Here is a 19,598-nt window from a genome sequence, read left to right as displayed (position 1 = left end):
TCTGGTATCTGCCATGCTCAGCTCGCACCTCCCAAGATTCCTTGAGTGGAAGACGATGGCAAGGAGCCATGTGCAAAGAACCGACAAAAAAAAAAAAAAAAAAAAAAAAAAAGGAAAAAAAGGAAAAAAAAAATACCTTCCTAAATCCTCTTCCTCTTTGCAGGGCACCATCGGACATCCGACATTTACCCTCCAGCACGTCGGCCGCTACGTATGTTTCCCTATAGATAAAACATCAATGGAAGGTTTTAAACATCAGATTCAATACTAGGCATTTTCTTGTACACACGTCTATTGCTGCAGGGGTTCAAAACCCTGGGGTTAGAGTACATACTGTTCTTGTTTGCAGCATAAGGCATAACATGCTCTGGAATGTACACGTCGCCGGGGCCTCTGCTGTCCCTGGAGCAGTAGGATGCCGTTGACCTCAGGGACGATCGAAGGTAGCTGTCGTTCCCGGCCTGGGACGGCAGCGAGTGCTTGTAAGGGTCCGAGGGGCACCTCCCGATGACTAAGCGTCGGTCGTCCCCATAGCAACGGAGGAAGGGGTTATCGGAGGCGTGGTCGGGCAAGAGGGACTTGCTCCGCTTGCTGTCCTCCAGACCCTGCGGGAAGAGGGCGCTCTTGTTCCCCGAGAGTTTGCTGGCGGGCACGCTAAAGAGGCTCCCGTACAAATTCCCCTCCAGGAGCCGTTCCCGGTCCTTGAGGCTGATGCTCCTGGATGGCCTGCTGAGGTCTATCTCCCTGGGCTTGTCCACGATGTTATCGTAGGAGTGCTGACGGCTGATCCTGAGCTTGTTTTTCTGGAACTGGAGGGTGCTGTTCTGCGCCCAGTCCTGCTGGTAGACCTCCTCCTGGGCGGCCGGGCTGCCCGTCTCCTGGAGCATCTGGTCTTCGTCGATGTCGTACAGGTTGCCCATCCGCAGGCAGGCGTCGCACTTGAAGGGGGACCGCACGGTGAAGTGGCCCGAGTAGGCGGGCAGGTTGGACAGGCAGCTCCGGCAGTGCGTGGAGTTCTGCCGGTACCGGTCGCCACCCTCGCTTAGAGGAGAGCTCTTGTCTTTCAGGGTGAAGTGCTTGGAGTAGAATTTGTGTTTGTCGTTGTTGGGGAGCACGTCCTCGGTGTGCAGGGCGGTCCTGTTCGTGGGCAGCCCGGGGTCCCCCTTGCGGAAGTTTTCGTTGGGGTCCTGGTAGGGGTCGGGGAAGTCCACGTTCTCGGGCAGGGCCATGTTTTCCACGAACTGGGGCGGGTCCAGGTGGAAACTGGGCTCCTTCTCGCTGTCGATGGTGTAGATCTTGTCCCTGGGGGAGCCGGCTTTGGTTTTCAGGTGGGAGCGCTCGGCCTCGCTGCAGTCCTTGGGGAATTTGGAGGCCACGGACCTCTTGAAGTTGTCCTTGGTCTTGTGGTTCTTGCTGTTGTCGGGCTCCCTGTGGCACGTGGCCCGACTCGAAGTTTCTGAAACGTCCGAGTGGGCCACCTCTTCCGGAAGGTACCGAGGGCTCTTCAGGGAGTGGGTCCTGTTCTCCGCCGCCCCCTCGTCCCTCTGGGAGACCGGGTTCTGGCTCATCGAGTCCTGGCGCAGCGACTCCATGGATTTCTTCCACAGCTGCCGGGGCCTTGAGTTCGCTTTGGACTCGGTGCTCACGGCCACCTCCACCGTGTTGGGGTTGGACTCATTGAGAGTCAGGGGGTGCTGTCCCTGGAACACGTAGTTGTTGAGGTTGTCCTTGTGCCTGCTGGCCACGAACGTCTGCAGCTCGCTCATGTTGTCCCCAAAAATGTTGTCTTTCCCCTGAAAGGACCTGTTGTCCGAGTAGATCATATTTCCCTTATCGGAAACCATGTCCACGATGAGGGAGCCTCTCTGGATGAAGTCCGCAGCCCTCTTGGGGGAATCCATTCTCGAGGAGTTCACGTTGGACACGTCGGAGATGTTTTTGGCCGACCGGAGCAGCTTTAACATGTTGCTCTGGGACCCGGTCAGGTTGAAGTCTGGAGACTTCTTCTTCTCCTCGATGTGTACCCCGTGGATACAGCTGTAAATGCCCTGGGGGAAGGAACACGAGACAGGGTCAGCAGCAGCAGGAGCGTGAAACCGCCGCACGCCGGCCTTTACCTGCAAAGGAGGGATGTGTCCTTCCTGGAGGGGCCTTGGAGGGGATCCTGAAGTCCAGTCTGAATCCCGGCAATGTTTCCTAGACCTATGAGACCAGTAAGCTCATCTCTCTGGCTCGAGATTATCCAACACTTTTGCCAAGAGTCATGTGCGGAGTCTGAGGAAAGGTCCTTATCAGCTAGTGCTCGTGTATCTGATGACGGTCTCAGGGCCTCCAGACTGGCAGGGGAGGATACTGAGTTGGTAGCGGGTCGCTAGCTTACGTTTCACTGCAGTTTCCCAGGATCACCTCTGGAGTCTGGATACCAGTCAGCTATTACACTTGCATAAAAGGACCACCGGTTATTCATTCTTTAGGGGAAGAAGCTAGCCGTCGAGGCATGAGACCCAAGCAAGTGAATGAGAAAACCCTTTGTGGTTACTTGAAGGCTGGGCATAAAAATCCGTGGGTGATAAGACATTTTGGGGAAGGAAAGATGGAGAAGTTAGGCTAGAAGAAGCAGTTCCAAGGGACTAGTCTTGCCACCCTGTGGAGGCGTTAGCCTGAGAGTGAAACTGTCTTAGGAAAGAGCAGAGCCCGGGATGGAGAGACAGGACACTCTTTGAACCCCTGAGGCCACTTGGGACTTTTCACAGATGCCGAGTATATCCTTTTGTGTGCGTGTGTGTCTGTTCGACACAGAGTTGGGTACTAGCCATGAGGAACGGTGGAGAATCCCAAGGTCACAGTAATGCAGCCCTGAAACCCGCCCAAGGACGGAGGGACTTGGGGACTACTGGGTGTCTCAGACATAAGCACCCCCGACTGTGGGTCTCTGGTTTTCCACGCCGCCTCACTCCTTTCGTAAAAATAGCTGTTTACTTCAAAGTAAGTCAAGAGAGGAGCTCCTGCTTTGTGACCCAACAGTAGGCAAGGCGGCTTCGGGAACACTGTGATTTGTGCCCTCCTTCCCCTGCTGCGGGCCCCAGATTTTGGCAGCCGTACCTAAAGGGGATGGTCAAACAAGGTCCTCCCAAGACCGAAAGGGAGCCAGTCCAAGCAGGGGTCTGTAAGGCAGACGTGGTGGCCGCTGCTGACTGCGGTGTGAACTAGTGGAAAGGGTGCGTGGGTAGCTGTGGACCCTGACGACCGTGGCCCCGCTGGCTCCCGGCCATGGGGATGCTCACAGAACGGCAACACCCTCAATCTGTTTGCACGGCTGCATTTTTCTTGGAGCTTTCTGAAGAGTGTCCACTCCGCCTTCTAGGAGCAGTACACAGGGAACCCGCAGTAGTGACTCTGAGCATCTTTTTCTCTGACCCTCTGTACCCTGGGTGGCATGGCTTGGGCTCCCCAGAGCCTGGCATTGTGCCTTTTCCCGCCTTCCTGGAGCCTGGTCTTCTGTCCCCTCTGCCTTGCTTCCACAGCTGGTGGCAGTCACACCAGTGCGCCATGGGCTTCACCTAGCACACAGCTTCTGGACTGTGTATGTGAACCCGTGCCTGCCCTGCCCAGCTTGGTAACAGAGTAATCCTACGCCCGGACCCAGGGAGGTGTGGCCTGTGTGGATGAGAACTGGTGTGTCTCCTGCATGTTTGGGTCAGCAGAGGTCTGTGCCTTTTCTTCCTTTGGTTAGTATTATAAAGAGAGTTTACATTTTTTTCCCCTAAACCTGTAACTGTTCTGATGAGCTCCCGGTGCCCTGCTAGAGATTTTGAGAACTTTCCTCCACCCCTCCCCTGACAGCAATATGCCCTCACTGGCCAAGAGGAGCTGGCTGTCCGTGTGGGGGAGGCCCACGAAGTGGTCAGGGAGCTGAGTTACATCTCAGGAATGGGGGGATGGCCGCTGATGGCTTTCTGTCACCCCTGGCTCCCCTGGGACTCACAGGCTGCAGCTCAGGCAGCTCCCAGGCGCTGATGTGCCTGGCGAAGCCTCGGGAAGGAGTCCAGGTGATGGCCTGGGTGGGGGGCAGCCTTCTCCCACTGAGTTGACCCATTTTCTTGATGGGCTGCCGAGGAGGGGGGTGCATAGCAGCGAAATGCAGAGAGAACGAGAGCCTGGAACCCAATGGAAGTGAGTCCCGGCTCCACCTGTCATTGGCTCTGTGACTTTGGATAAGCCACTAAGCTTTTTGAGCCTCAGTTTCCACATTTGCACAGTGGGAACCACACACTCTCCAGGGGGGTAGAGGGCAGGATAATACGATGCAGACAAAGCCTCAGGTTCAGGAGAGGCTCCAGGAACGTGAGCAGGATGACCTGCGCCATGGGTCGTCCCCGATGTACCCTACAGTGTCCCCTCCACCCCTCACATGCTATCACCAGCACCCGGAGCCCATGTTCCCAAAGTGGCAAGAAGCGCCATCTGCGGTCTGCTATAGAAGGTTCGCTCTGGTTAGGGAGCAGCCCAGACTCTCTCTCAGGAGCAGGCCCCAGGCCGCAGAGCTCTTGCTCATGTCTCGTCTTGTTACATGGAGACTAAGGCTGTATCCTTCCAGGGGTGGGAACAAGATGCCTTCCTGGCCCCACAGTGGCCGTGGGGAGAGCCGCACTGAGGACTGTGTGCTGCCCCAGACAATCAGCTCTTCTCCCCTCAAGGGCTTCTCTCAGAATGTTCTAGAAGGGTCGTGGGTTCTGCAGCCCTCCATGGTTCCCTGGAGTCTGGACCTGACCCCTGAAGTATATGCTAAGGCCTAAATGTTTATACCCTCCTCCAAGTTCACATGTTGGGATCCTCACCCTAAAAGTAGATGGTGTGAGGAGGTGGGGCCTTTGGGAGGGGATGAGGTCCTGTGGGTGGGGTGCTCGTGAGTGGGATTAGTGCCCTTAGAAGAGAAACCCCAGAGAGCATCCTCACCCCCTCCATGTTGTGAGGACACAAGGGGTAGTCTGTGGCCCAGAGGAGGACCTTCACCTGACCTTGCTGGCACCCCAGCCTCCAGACCCCCAGCCTCCAGAACTCTGAGAAGCAAATGTCTGCTGTTGGTGAGCCACCTGGTCTGTGGTAGTTAGTTATCGTGGCGCTAACAGACTGAGGCAGTGTCTGACTTCTGCTCTCTTGGTCCCGGGTGTGGCTGAGCCAGAAGCTCCCTTCACTGTCCCCAGACTCCCCTCGGGGGAGCCCACCGGGTGCAGGCTGCACAGTTTCCATCCCCCTGGTGTCTGTCTTTGCTTTGTCTCCCATTCCTCGTGACCGAAAACTGAGGCAGTTCTTTTTGCTGGTGAGAGTGAATACTGCGTTGTATGTGAGAGGGAGAGCATTTTGGAGAGAAAAATTAAGAGCCTCCCACAGACTAGAGAACAGTTTTTTTTTTTGTTTTGTTTTTTTGTTTTGTTTTGTTTTTTTAAGTCAAAATCAAGGCAAAGGCCATGGCTGTGGGAGAAAGTGGGTTCTAATGACTTCTTGGAGCTCTGGTTCTCCCCTGTGCAGGAGTGGCCAGGAGCGGCCGTAGGTCTGGTCTGTATTCCGTTCTACGATCCAGCAGCTTCCCGAGGGGCATCCAGCCCCCAGGGAGGACTGCCCGTGTCTGCGGCAGTGGCAGCCAGCTTATGGGCTGGGCGCTCCAGCTGCCCCAAGAGCTGGTTCGCAGAGAGACCTGGCTCACGGGCAGATGGGAACGTGCCTCGGGGGCAAGTGCATTTCAGAGCAGCAGGCATCTCCGTCCCCCGGAAGGGAACCTACCCTCAGACCCAGGACCCAGCCCTGTGCAACTGACAGGCTTCCCCTTTCCTGCCATTTTCTGGCCTGCTCCGTGAAGTAGGAAGAACCCTGTAGTTTCAAGGACATTTAAGGTGAAGCCAAAGGGTCCCGTTCCGGCCATTGTTGGGGCCTCAGTTTCTCCACATCCACAGGATGGGGGTGAGCGAATCAAACTCACAGGGGTTGTGAGAGAGGATGGAGGAAACCTAACTGGCCCAGCCCTTATTCACATGCGACCGTAAGTAACTGTGGGGTTGTGGTCTTCCCTTTGTAGGAAGGTGGGTTCTTGACTTGGAGATTCTGTACTGCAGGTTTGTTTAAAAAAGAAAAAATTGTGTGTGCACAACTAAGATGATTTTGTCTGTGTTCTTTGTGTAAGGGATATAGACGTAAGGTGGCATATGCATGAGTGTGCCCATAAGACAAGTTTTAGAGATGTGTGTTAGCCCGTGATGAGAAAGAGAGACCTTTTTTTTTTCTTTTTAAAGCAATGCATGGCATCAGGGCCTGAGCCGTTCTGAGTTCCCCTAACAAACAAGAGAGGCAGGAAAGTATATTAAATATGAAATCCTTCTATACACACATATCAAGCTGCACTCATTTTAAAAGGTATTATCTGGGGAGAAGGAGGGTCAGTGCTGAAGCAGGGCTCCGTGCCGCCTTTGAGGACACAGGAATGATGGTGGCTGAGAGTCCCCAGAGGGGCACGGGAGTCCTGGCAGTGCTCCTTTGAGACACAGGGTCCTCTCTCCCCGAGGGAGGGGAGACTGAAGTTCGGATTCCAGTATGCCTGGCTCCTGTGTGCCCCACCCCCCTCCAATCCTGTCCCTCAAGATGCTTGCAAGTGGGGCATTTAGTTCATTTCTCATAACGACAGTCCTCTCCACTCTGCTTCCTTAATGGCGTCTCAGAGGGAGAGCTCTTCAGATACAAGCAGGATTTACAAGGAAAAGCAAAAGTGTGCATTTGCTCGTGATAATCCCAGAGTTGTTTGGATATGGAAGGCCTTTAGTAACTGGTGGAGAGAATTAGCTTAAAGTTGGCATAATACCTAGCTATGTGCACACACATTGTTATTCTTAAGGAATCTGTGTTTAGATGCCATCAAGTTAATTAGGAAATATGTATTTGCACAGAATGCAAGAGTGCCACTGAACAGAAAAATAAATCCTCCTCACTAAGCTAATCTGTGCCTTCTGAATCTCCAAAGTTCTTAAAATCACCAAATGCTAAGAATATACAAGTTCCTTTAAAAATGATTATTTCATTTTCCCCCAATAACCACTAGCATCCCTAAACCAGGTGTTTTCCACCAGATGTTTTTCATTAAATTCTTTTAGCGTGAAAACATTCCAAGGTGAGTACACAGGAGAAATAGGTAAACACATGGATGGATGAATGGAGGGGTGGGTAGATGGATGAGATAGATGGGTGGATGGATGGACGGACGGATGAAACAGATGGCTGGATGGGTGGGTGGGTGGATGGACAAACGGACGGACAGATGGGTGGATGGATGGATGGACCAATGGACAGACGGGTGGAATGGAATAGGTGGATGGATGGGTGGGTGGAATGGATGGACGGATGGATGGGTGGGTGGGTGGATGGACAGACGGATGGACGGATGGATGGACGGATGGATGGGTGGGTGGGTGGGTGGGTGGATGGACAGATGAGTGGAATGGATGGGTGGGTGGACGGATGGAAAGATGACTGAGTGCAAGATAAATAATGTTACATTCTGTTAGAAGAGGAGTGAACATGTACGTAGGATGCAACCAAGTGACAAGACTGTGTTGAACATGTAAACACGTCCGTTGTGTGCACGTATGTGTTGTGTAGTATGATTTGTATCAAACCTCTTGGGTTGCTTGTATTGGATGTTGGTTTCTATAAGAGTCTGTGCTCTGGCTGGTACCACGCCACCCAGATTCAAGTCCCAGCTCCACCAAAGACTGTGCCACCTTGCATAATTCCCTAACCTCCTAACGTTGAGTCTCCCCATCTGTCATCTGGGGCCAGTAACGGGTACCCACCTCACAGAGACGGCTTGTGGCTTAAATGAGATGAAGAGTACACAGCCCTTACAGGGTGCCTGGCACATACAGGGGCTCCACAAATAGAAGCAATTTCCGTGATTGTTGTCATTACTGATGAATTACAGGGACCGTTTTATGGTGACATACACATGCTGTACTGTGCACCAGGAGGGGGTTTCCTTGTGTACGGTGTGCGCTCAGTACATCAGGTGTGTTCTGGGCTGTCGTTTATGCTGGGCTGACTGTGTACTTTGGTTTTCTATTTGATGTGTGTGCATCTTCTCATAGTGAGTCAGGTCTTTGTTCCGTCTGAGGCTCTGTCGCATTACACGTGCTCCCTGTGTTGGGTTAGATGTGTGAACACAAAGCATGGCACTGTACCGACATTTTGCTTTGGCACACATGTCCTGTTGGGACGCGTGCATGAGCTGTAATGTCCTATCTGGGGATTTTAGTGGTGGACCCCCACAGACAGCTGCGTTTGGCTTATCGGGTATTTTTTTATTATTTGAATTAGTTACTAATATTTAAAAACTGAAAAGTTTTGCGTCAAGTCAGATGACTACTTTCTCTCTTAAAGACTAGATGACCCAGTAATGTGGTCCTTTCAGTCCCATAATACTCTGCAGGACTTAAGGAGGACGGACCCCTTCGCAGGGTGGGGGGTTGGCATCCTCGAGTGCTCCCTCACCTTGACCCCCAGGGGCATTTGCTGGGTTTCATCTCACATTCAGCTCGTTTTCATGCCCAACCCACTTCACCCCCGTTCTCCTTCCCCCTCGGGCTTGCACGGTCACCTGGGCTTGCTGCGGCTGGGTTCTGAAGGCCCAGAGCCTGGATTCCTTTCCCACAGGCCCCAAAAGGGGTGGTGAGCCAGAGGGAGGATGGGCCCCCCGCCCCCCACCCAGGAGTCAGGAAGCCCCGGTTCTCTGGAAGCCGCAGAAGGGAGTAGCCGGCGGGGGGTACTGACCCTGCTGATGGAGAAGAGCAGCCCCGGGCGGTCGGAGCAGACGCCGGTGAAGCAGAAGCGCAGCTTCCAGTAGAAGAGGTGTTCCCAGATGAAGGTGATGAGGCTGAGAGCCATGGCGGCCGCCAGCATGTAGAACACGCCCGCCATGTTGTCGATGTCCAGCTGGCTGCTCATCACCTCGTTCTTCTCGTTGTGGCAGATCCCCGTGAGCCACAGGGTCTCCAGCTCCTCCATCTCGCCTGCACGGGAGACAAGAGCCGCAGGCAGTGAGGAGCGGGGCGTGCGCTGGGGGGTCTGGGGCGGAGCCGGCGGACTCGGAGCTGGGGGGGCCCCGGCGCCTCACCGAGCGCTCCAGGCATGCGCATGCGCACGCCCACAGGGACGCTCCGGTGTTAGCGGGACCCACCTAAGACCGCTGTCGGGAGGGCAAATAGGGCAATATGTCGTCGGGTACAGTTAAATTACATTTTGTTCTGCCCACCCTCCTTTTCTCAACCCCCCGTCCCCGGCACCCACTCCCGCCTGGAACAGGGCGGGGCACGAACTGGCAGCTCGCCACCACGGAAACGCTCGCATCCCAACTCGGACTTCACCCCTCACTAGCTGGGGGGCTGCAGGGCCGCAGCTCTCCCGTCTCTGAACTACCCAGAGCAGCACTGCACGCGTCCTAGCGTTCACACGAGGACCAAAGGAGCTCAGTCTGCAAACGTCCTAAACGCAGTGCCCGGCTCACAAGTTTTTCCTAAATAGTAGCGTTCCCGGGGCTGTATCGAAGGAAGCGCCCAGCACCGTGCCGGGCCCACGGCGGTCAGTTTCCTCTTGCGTCTCCCTTTAGGTTATCTGGGATTGTTCCAAGATGCCACCCACCGAGGGCACTGCACTGAGGGCAGAAAGCCCTGGAAAGAGACATCCCAATCAGCTCTGAATGGCCCCTTGCAAACGCAACCCCTCCTCACTTCGGCAGGCAGTTAAAGGAGCAGGTGGGGCTTTCAGGGGGAGAGAAAAAGGAGGCGTGCTCACCATGGCGTTGTCTTTCTGTGGATTTCATCCAGTTGCCTTTTAGGAGGGAATTCTCTGATCTCGATGTCTAGCAATTAAGCTGTCTAGCAATTCACTAAACTGTGGCACTTATACTATGATTCAGACTTCAAAAATTATCCTTCAAGGACACCGAAAATCAACAGGACGCATACAATATTAAATGAAAAGTATGACCATGTTGTGTGTGCACGCGTGTGTGTGTGTGCACGCGCATGTGTCTGTAGATACAATAAGAAACATGCTAAGAAAAGGAAACACTCCAAATGTTTCTTTGATTTCTCGTTTGAAGAGGTGAGCATAATTAACTGTTTCCATAATGCTCTTTTTTTAAGTTTCGTAAAATTAGTGTGTCATGCTCTTGGTTCATTCACCTCTTGAATGATTTGGCTGAACAGAGAAATCTAAGTTGATCCTTATTTCCCCCAGGCCTTTTGAAGATGTTACTGAGTTTTCCTCTGATCTAGATTACCGTTGTTGAGAAGTTGGCTAATAATCTAACTTTTGCTACTCCCTGTGCGATCTGTGTTTTCTTTTGGATGGGGTTTGAGACTTTCATTTTGTCTTCGGTGTGGAATGTAGGTGTAGATTTGCTTTATTATTTGTTTGACTTTGGACTCTGTGTCATTCTTCCAGGTGTGACTCTGGACTTTAATTCTGGAAAAATATCTCACCTATTCCTGCTTTGCATATCAACCTTCCCTATACCCCCCACTTTTTTTAAATCAGTAGACTATTTTTCTAGAGTAGTTTTAGGGTTACAGAAACACTAAGCAGATAGTACAGAGTTCCCATAACTCCTTCCCATTCCCTCTATTTCTCTAACATGTGACACTGGGGCGGTAATTTTTTTTTTTCCAATTTATGAACCAATCTTTATACATTAACTAAAGCCCAATTTACATTAGGGTTTATATATATATTATATATATAATACACATATTTATGTATAATATACATGGAAAAATATATATAAATATAATCTATTATATATACATATTATACATATATGTGTATATATACATATTATACGTAAATATACATAAATATGTATATTTTATACATTAACTAAGCACACAATTAACATTAGGGTTCATGCTTTGTGTTGTCCCGTTCCGTGGATTTTGCCCAATGCCTAATGCCATGTGTCCATCACTACAGTATCATACAGAATAGTCCTTCTGCCTCCAAAGTCCCACATGTGCCAGCCGGTTCAATTCTCTTCACGCCCCATTCTAACCCCTGGTAACCACTCATCTTTTAATGGTCCCCGTAGTTTTGCCCTTTCCAGAATATCCTATAGCTGGAACCACGGTGCACATGGCAGCCTTTTCCAACTGACTTCTTTCATGGTAACAAGATGTATTTTTTTTTCCAAGGGGAGCAGTCCTCTGATTTGTAAAAAGATGAAACAATTTAAAATGATCCAAAGCATCAATTCAAAGCAACATCAAAAAGCGAGCACACTTAACTTGCTCAGTTCATAGCAGACCAAGCGGGTAAGTGGGATAATTCACGCTGTAGCAGTTTGCTGTTTGACCTGGTGGGGTGGGGGGAACTGATCAAGGCAGAGGCACTCTAGCTTTGAAGAACTAGAACTGAGGGGTTCCACAGTGATCTGGCATCATCATTTACTCTTGTATTTATGGTTAGAAATGTACACGGTGGGAACTCCAGGTATCTTCTGGATCCTTCCTTTAAGTCCCCGTTAACTGTGGCCACAGTGTTAGCACATGGGCTGAGAACAACGTGCACTTAAATTCCTCCACTTCTGTCTACGGCTTGACAGCTTTTTACTTGCGAGTAATTTCCATCGCATAGAGGTATGGTCTGTTTACCGTTCACCCGGTGAAAGACATCCTGGCTGCTTCTGAGTTACGACAATTAGGAATCATTGGATGCTGTCAACATCCGTGTGCAGGTTTTCCTGTGGATAGCCATTTTCAACTCCTTTGGGTAAATATGGGAGCACAACAGTGGGATTTTATGGTACGAATATGTTTAGCCTTGTGGGAAACTGCCTCTTCCAAGTGGCCGTGCCATTTTGTGTCCCCACCAGCAATGAATGAGCGTCGCCGTTGCTCCACACCCTCACCAGAATTTATCAGCATTGTCAGTGTTTTGGATTTTAGCCGTTCTAATAAGGTACATAGAGGTATAGCACCGTTTTAATCAGCAACCCCCTAAGAACACATGATCGTTCTATCTTTTCTCTTCTCCTGAAAATTGTGTTTAAAATATTCTAAACCTTCTCATTCTGTCCTCCAGGTTATTAACTTTGTTTTAATATTTTTCCACTCCTTGATGCCTCTGTCCTACAGTTAGATGCTTCCCACAGACCTATTTTCCAGCTCATTTATTCTTTCATTAATAATTTTAGCTTTCTGCTTTCATTTAATCTGTTCTAATTGTGATACTCATCCCGCCATCTTAAAATTCTGCCCATTCTTTTTCATCATAACGTCTCATTCTTCTGTTACAAGTCTTAAAAAACTTCTCCACATTTAATAATTTCAAACCCACCATCTTTCAGATTAGTCTCTGCCCTTCCTCCTACCCACCACCTTGGTTCCTGGGGTTCACGCTGTCTGCTTGCTGTGTGTGCTGGCTCTCGCGGCGGAGTTCTTCCTTGTGACATTCGTAACTTCGGGGGATGAGCTCATCTTCAGCAGGGCTGCTGTCCCTCTAAACCCCACGAGGCCCCTGAGCACATTGGGCTATAGAAACATTCCTACAGCGGGGTGCTGAGTTTGCTTCTGCCATGGTTCCAGAGGCTTCCAACGTACCTGTTTTTGTATGAGACACGTGGCTGTCCCTGCCCACGGGTTCATGCTTGGACCTCCAGTCATCCAGGTTTTAATTTCTCCCTCGGAGCTTCAAACAGATGGCAAAAACTTTTTGTACTTTCTTCGTGTTGATGGACAGTTTTTTTTCTAGTCTTTTCACAGATGCGCTGATTCACTGGGGTTTCTCAGATTCATGCAGGGGTATCATTTTTTGCTCTCTGCATAGTTCAGGCCCCTCTTGTGGATGCTAAAGCCTCGGTCTCCACCCCTGAGCCCTACACCCCCTTAGGCTGCTGAGCATCCGTGGAAGGTGATGTGAGACTAGCCCATTCCCCTCTGTTACCAGCACCCAAGTCTTCCCCTTTCTTTTGCTCATGGTGTGTGCAAATGTGTGAGTGTGTGAGCACTCCCTTCTGATCCTGCACCAGGATGTGTTTGCAGCAGGAAAGGGGCTCCTGTCAATTTAGCCTCCCACCATACCCCAACCACACAGACGTGTATACCTTTTGTTGTATGGCTAAAAATACTTTCACATTTATGGGAGGGAAAAACAGGAAACCTATCCTTTCATAAATTCATCACCCAGCAAGAAGGGTGTGGTTAATCAGCGGCGTAGGCGTGGGAAGGGGCTTCTTGGTCTCTGTTCCTGTCCTTCCAACAGCCTGCGGGGGCTGCCTCGGGTCGTGCTTGTCCTGGGGGGTGGCTTCTGTGGTATCACATCACTGTCCAGCCAGCAGCCCTCGGCTCATCCCCTCGCTTCTGCCTGCCACGTGCCTCCTGATGTACAGCATGGCTTCCTCTTCCCAGAGACCCGGACGCCTTCCCTACAACACCCCAGCATGCTGCCGCCGTCCCTCTCCCTTTGGACTCTACAAGGACACAAAAGCGGGTCTCTCTGTACCTCGCTCTGTTCCCATTGGGGTCGTCCTAGACACAGCCAGGTTTGTGAGCCTAGACCAGGGTCCGTCTGGGTGGAAGAAATATCACTGGATTCCTTTCATGGGGTAAACGTAAAGCTCTTTCCACCACCCTCTGACCCAACACCTCCCTCCCAGGAAGGCGATCTGGGAAACCAGACCCGCACCACGCAAGGAGGGCGCATGCCCCGTCCTCAATCCCAGTTATGGCCTCTGCTGCCATCACTTCGAAGTCCTTTAGTTCCTGCCTCATGGCCTTCTCCTGGCGCACAGAACTGTAGTTCAAATACGTTTTTATTTCGTTTTTAATTTACTCAAGTATATTGTAATCTCCTCGGGGGCGATCAGGTGTTTCAGGATTCTGGTATTTCTCATGGCCGGCAGCACATTGCAAGGACTGAATCCGTATTTTCTTTTCTTTTTTAGATTTTGTTTATAAATTTATTTATTTGACAGACAAGAGAACACAAGTAGGCAGAAAGAGAGAGGAGGAAGCAGGCTTCTCGCCGAGCAGAGAGCCTGATGTGGGGCTTGATCCCAGGACCCTGAGATCATGACCTGAGCCGAAGGGCAGAGGCTTAACCCACTGAGCCACCCAGGCGCCCCCTGTATTTTCTGTTTCTAGTTTTTTCCTCGCATCCTCGGACTTAAATTAGGCAGCACTGCAGACACGTTCAGATGTGCTGAGTGAGTTTGTCTGCAAGATAAGTAGAAGAAACGACAGATCCAAAGGGAACTTGCTACGGGCTCGGGAGCAGGAGGCTGAGCAGCGCTTGCGTCCTCGGCTCAGGTAAGGCGGCGAAGGCCAGCTGTGGAAGCAGCAGCTCTGAGATGCTTGTTCCGCCGTCTCATTCCGCTGTCCGTTTCTTCCATGACAAAGAGGCCATGATATCTGTCATCATGGTCTTGTGAACTGGAGCTGGGAAGTGGGACAATTAACTCTGTTTGCCGGAGCAGATGCATTCTTGCTGGGAAGACGGAGGCTGAGCGCCCTCAGGGGAGCCGAGGCAGCCTGGGCCGCTGCGGGTTTGCAGCCGGGCCCCTGCTGTCTTCGTCCCTGCGTGATGCTGAACCTTCCCCCTCTGCTCGTACCTCGAAGGACAGGAAGCTCCTGTGTATCCAAGAGCACTTGTGCAGCCATGCACGTCATGTCCAATCAGAAGTCCTGCTGGGTCTGGTCTTCGGGGGGAAATGCTGTGTGCTACAGGTATCCGTCCGGACCTCGGGGTTCTGCGCCGGCCTGAGGAAGGCGGGGAGGCCGGCTCACAGAGCAGGCATCCCAGCTCTCCCTTCCCAGTGTTACCACTAAAAGGCAGAGTCGGCGGGGAGGCATTAAGAGGTGGGAGCCAAAAGATAGAAAATCTAAAAGGGAATATGCGAGAATAATTGAGACAGCGCCGTGCATGTGCCTCCACGAGCGGCTCGGGCTGTGCTGCTGCAGGAGGCCGTGGAATACCCGTCCGGCTACTCGCTTACAAGGTACCAGCCATGCGTTTGTCACTGGCGAGAAGGAATCAATGACAATGCAGACACACACCATCCCAGAAATCCCAGGTAGAAAACACCAGAATGAGCCGCAAAAGGGAGCGCCCTTCCCCGAAGGGTTTGGGGAGCACGGCAAGCCATCCCGGCAGGTGCAGACTGCCCCAGGAGGTAGGGTGAGCCTGTCTGCCCACACACACCTGCCTTCCACACCTACGACCCATCTGACCTTGGCCCCGAGAGTCTACTTACCTATCCAGCCACTTGTCCCTTCCTTCATCTATTTTCCTATTCTCTTATTTAACGGAGTTGCCATAAATTCCGTTCCATCTCGCGCACTGTACTAGGATTTTAAAACATTAACCCACGTGGCCCTCCGGTCAACCAGCTGTAGCTGCTGTCACTATCATACCCATTTTACAGACGAGGCAGGGAGAGGCATTTGCTCAGCGTCTCGGGCGTGTGTGTACCCAGCGGAGCACGGCGGTATTTAGCTCATAGGAGTCGTGCTGGACCTATGAGCTGAAGTTGAAGGAGGCTGCACAGATCCTCCCCTGGCAAACACTCATTACTCAGCACGTTTCCCTGCACACGTGGTTCTTTGTTGCCTTTGTGGGGGCAGGGTTGGGCAGGGGTGAGGGGTGTGGATCGCTTACCCCTCCCTCTGCCCTGCGGTCGGAGAGCTAAGGGGATTGCTTCAGGAAAGGATTTTACAGCGCGCCATGTGACTGGCCTTCGGGCTTCCTGAGCGTTTCTCCCCTGAGGTCGGTTGTGGAAAGTCCATTGCGAAGCTGTACCCTTTAGGCGCTGTCCTGGGCCTGAGAACAGGCTGCCGTGCATCTTCTCGGATCAGCCCACTCACGGACCCTTGAGGGCACGCGTCTACATAGCCAGAGCACCCGACCCTACGCGGTGCTGGTAGGGGGAGATTCCATGTGTGGTTTTGAGACGCTGGCTCTGATGTCCTGTTTCATTTCCCGTCAAGGAAGCCAATGCTTTTTGGTTCTCTGAGGAGTTCCCTTCGGTTTTGCCTCCCTCCCTCCTGCATTCATTCACTCGCTCACTCATTCGTTGAGAAAAACATTTCTAAAGCCCTGAGTACGAGGTCAGCGGCATCTCCGTATTTTCACACGGAGAGAAATCGCACACAGTCTTTGGGCTCCGTGAGCTCAGAGGCTTGTGGGAGACAGCGTCCCGCAAGCCAGGCTTTCTGGCCGGATGAGATGATGGGGTGTGCACAGGCAGTGTTTGGACATCAGAGAGAGGTTCAGAATTTGGGGGGAGGAAGCAATGAAAGGAGGGGCCCCTGCAAAGGACTCAGCTTTTGTGCTGAGGAGTTGGGGTGTTGTGGGAATGGGGGGCCGTTGGATGAGACCAGTTGGACTGAAGCCGTGTTCTCACCCATCGTGTCCAGCAGGCTGTTACAGGTGCATGCGGATGGCAGACAGGGACACAGCGTGGTGGTCTCCAGTAAATTCCATCCCAGTGACATAATCACCACTGGGGCCCTGTCCTGGTCTCCGAGGCGGGCAGGACGTGCAGTTTAAACTCTCCTGCTCCCAGGATATGTGGTGACCCAGAGAGAAACCAATTTTCAGGGAGACACTGATAAGGGTCCACTGTGAATTGTAATCCTTATCACCACTGTCTGTTGCACTTTACTCTGGATATGCCTGCTGCATGGTGTCATGCTGAAATCTTGCCAATGGCTACCTGTGGAGTGCAGCTCAGAGGTCTCCACTTCCAGGAAGTCTTCCCTGAATGCATAAGAATGTAGGTATAAGACCAAGGTTTCTCCTTCTACAACATCTGGGGTCTCTCGTCAATAGGACATCTGTCACACTAGAGTCTAATCGCCATTTGCATCTGAGTCCCCATCAGGAGGTGACTTTATTCAGGGTGGGCATCCTGCCATATTCTTTTTGTATCCCCAGTCCCTGGCGCAGGGCTTGACCCACCGCAGGGGGTCTGTACAGCCGTGTTGACTGCCAATGGCACGAGGCTCCTCTCCTTGATTAGCTTGTGATCCACTGTTCTGAGCATCAGCAAAAGCCCGAGAGAGGAAGGAACCTGGGAAGCCCCAAGCAGAGGGGGTCAGGAAGAATGTCTGAAGCCCAGAAACCAAGCCTGACTCTCAGGGCAAGTAAGTTCCAATCAAAGAAGTCAAGCGATAGAGTTTGGTGGTTCCCCAGTGGGAAGCAACTTCCATCTATAGCCCAAAGACGTCAGGATGAGCTTGCTGCTGATCCCGTCGGGGTTTGCTGTGAACACCAAGAGGGGAACTGACCCCGTTTCAAGCCCGTTTCATGTCTGGCCCAGGGACTGGGCACTTCAGGTTCCTCAGAAGCCCGAATGGAACTGGAAATGGCAAAAGAACAATTTTCTTTGTAGAGAATCTAGGGCATCATCTCGATAAGAACAGGTCTGGTGGCTGTGAGCTCTGCACTGTGGTCCCCAGAGCGAGGACAGCCCGGGGTCTGCAGGGTGGGGACCACATGCTCTCCTTGCCCAGCTGTCCTAGAAGGAAGCTGCTGGTCAGATCTGGAACTCTTCCAGTCCGTGGACTTGGAACAGAGTAAGGTTGTGGCAGGGGGGACAGTACAAGATTCTGGACACATGGAGACTAAATCTGGAAGATGTGTCTCTCATTGAAATGTCAGAATCTTCCATTTCTGTATAATGCTGAGAAGTCACAAAAGCAACATAAAAATAGGGTTAAGCCTAAAAGGATCCAGTCAGACGCAGAGACAGGCTCTCTTGGGCGTCAGTGTGTTGCTACGACCTTCCAGCTGAGGTCTCTGCTCTGTGGATGGAGCCCGAGGCCGCAGGAGGCCTTGCTGGGGGTCGTCATTGGGCTAGGGTTCTGCAGGCCACCGGATCAACCCGGCAGTTTGGAGTCGGGGAAATCTGTGCCATGGGTCCCCACCCTGTGTCTCTTGAGGAAGAAGGAGGAGGAAGAGCACAGAGGTTGGGCCATCCCATCAGACACCAGGCAACGCACATGGTCATAGTTTTCCAACAGAAGGCGGGGTTGGCGAGAACCAGCTCTCTGGAGTAAGGCTGCAGGAAGACGTCACTGGTGAATCCTGGGTATGCCCAGCACCTCTGGAGTCGGCTCCATCCGTCTGCCTCCCACACCCCTAGATGGTCCAGCTGCCAGGATTTGGAAGGCATGCGTACTGGTGAGCCTAAATGAATCCACAGTAACTTTTGGACAACTGCACATTTTCTCCATTGATAGTCCTGAAAATCCTACGACTCATCGTGTTCCTACATGATGAGGGCTTTTTAATGTCACAAAGGGGTCCTTGCATTTGAAAAGGCTGTAGATGTAAAGGGGGAAGGAAAAGAAAAGGATAGCGATAATCCCACGTCCCATGTTGAAAACGCTCGCTCTTTTAGCAGGTAAAATGGCGTCCCTACTTTTTTGGCTCCTTTTGTTTCGGTCACCCAGCTTCCCGAGACTGTGGAGTCCTTAAGCAAAAGGATCACATCCATTGCCCATTTTCTCTGCATTGCCCATCACCCAGAACAGTGCAGGGACTTAAAGGGCACTCAGGATTTGGTTGTGGTGTGGAGGAGAAAGAGAAGGAGAGGGTGGAGAGGAAAGCAAAGAGGAGAGGAAGGAAGGAGGATATGAGGGAAGATGGAGAAGAGGAAAGAAGAGAAAGGGGAAATGAGACCTTTATAGGAAGGACCTGATATCTGCTGGCAGTGCTGGCCATAACCAACGCAGAAGGAAGATCTAGTTTGTCTTTTTATGGAGAGGGTGGGTTACAACTTAGGAGAATGCTCAGACCGATCCCATTTACAATTGCACCCCAAATCATAAGATACCTAGGAATAAATCTAACCAAAGAGACAAAGAATCTGTACTCAGAAAACTAGAAAATACTCGTGAAGGAAATTGAGGAAGACACAAAGAAATGGAAAAACGTTCCATGCTCATGGACTGGAAGAACAAATATTGTGAAAATGTCTATCCTACCTAGAGCAATCTACACATTTAGTGCAATCCCTATCAAAATACCATCAACTTTTTTCAAAGAAATGGAACAAATAATCCTAAAATGTATAGGGAACCAGATAAGAACTTGAATAGTCAGAGGAATATTGAAAAAGAAAACCAGAGTTGGAGGCATCACAATTCCAGACTTCAAGCTCTATTACAAAGCTGTCATCATCAAGACAGTATGGTACTGGCACAAAAACAGACACAGATCAATGGAACAGAATAGAGAGCCCAGAAATACACCCTCAACTCTATGGTCAACTAATTTTCTACAAAGCAGGAAAGAATGTCCAGTGGGGGGGGAAAAAAGTCTCTTCAACAAAGGGTGTTGGGAAAACTGGACAGCCACATGCAGAAAAATGAAATTGGACCATTTCCTTACACCACACACAAAACCAGACTCAAAATGGATGAAGGACCTCAATGTGAGACAGGAGTCCATCAAAATCCTTGAGAAGAACACAGGCAGCAACCTCTTCAACCTCAGCTACAGCAACTTCCGAGAAATATCACCAGAGGCAAGGGAAGCAAGGGCAAAAATGAACTATTGGG

At 51.4% G+C, this 19,598-nt stretch overlaps 1 protein-coding gene across 1 annotated transcript in view; it reads right to left on the bottom strand.

Annotated features, from left to right (window-relative positions):
• Window positions 1–248: 248 nt before the first annotated feature.
• LOC111156070 (glutamate ionotropic receptor NMDA type subunit 2A) overlaps window positions 249–19,598 on the bottom strand; it is a 368,159-nt gene continuing 348,809 nt past the window's right edge. The window contains exons 12-13 of the mRNA XM_022516657.1: window positions 8,812–9,050; window positions 249–2,048 (exon numbers count right to left, since the gene is read on the bottom strand). Coding sequence (XP_022372365.1) covers window positions 249–2,048; window positions 8,812–9,050 — 2,039 coding nt within the window. The remainder of the gene's footprint in view (window positions 2,049–8,811; window positions 9,051–19,598) is intronic.

Source organism: Enhydra lutris, unplaced genomic scaffold (genome assembly GCF_002288905.1).
Source record: "Enhydra lutris kenyoni isolate GAN:26980312 unplaced genomic scaffold, ASM228890v2 scaffoldscaffold45, whole genome shotgun sequence".
In the NCBI taxonomy this organism is placed as follows: Eukaryota; Metazoa; Chordata; class Mammalia; order Carnivora; family Mustelidae; genus Enhydra; species Enhydra lutris.
The sequence above is the reverse complement of the archived record's forward strand: the minus strand, read 5'-3'. Positions and strand labels throughout refer to the sequence as shown.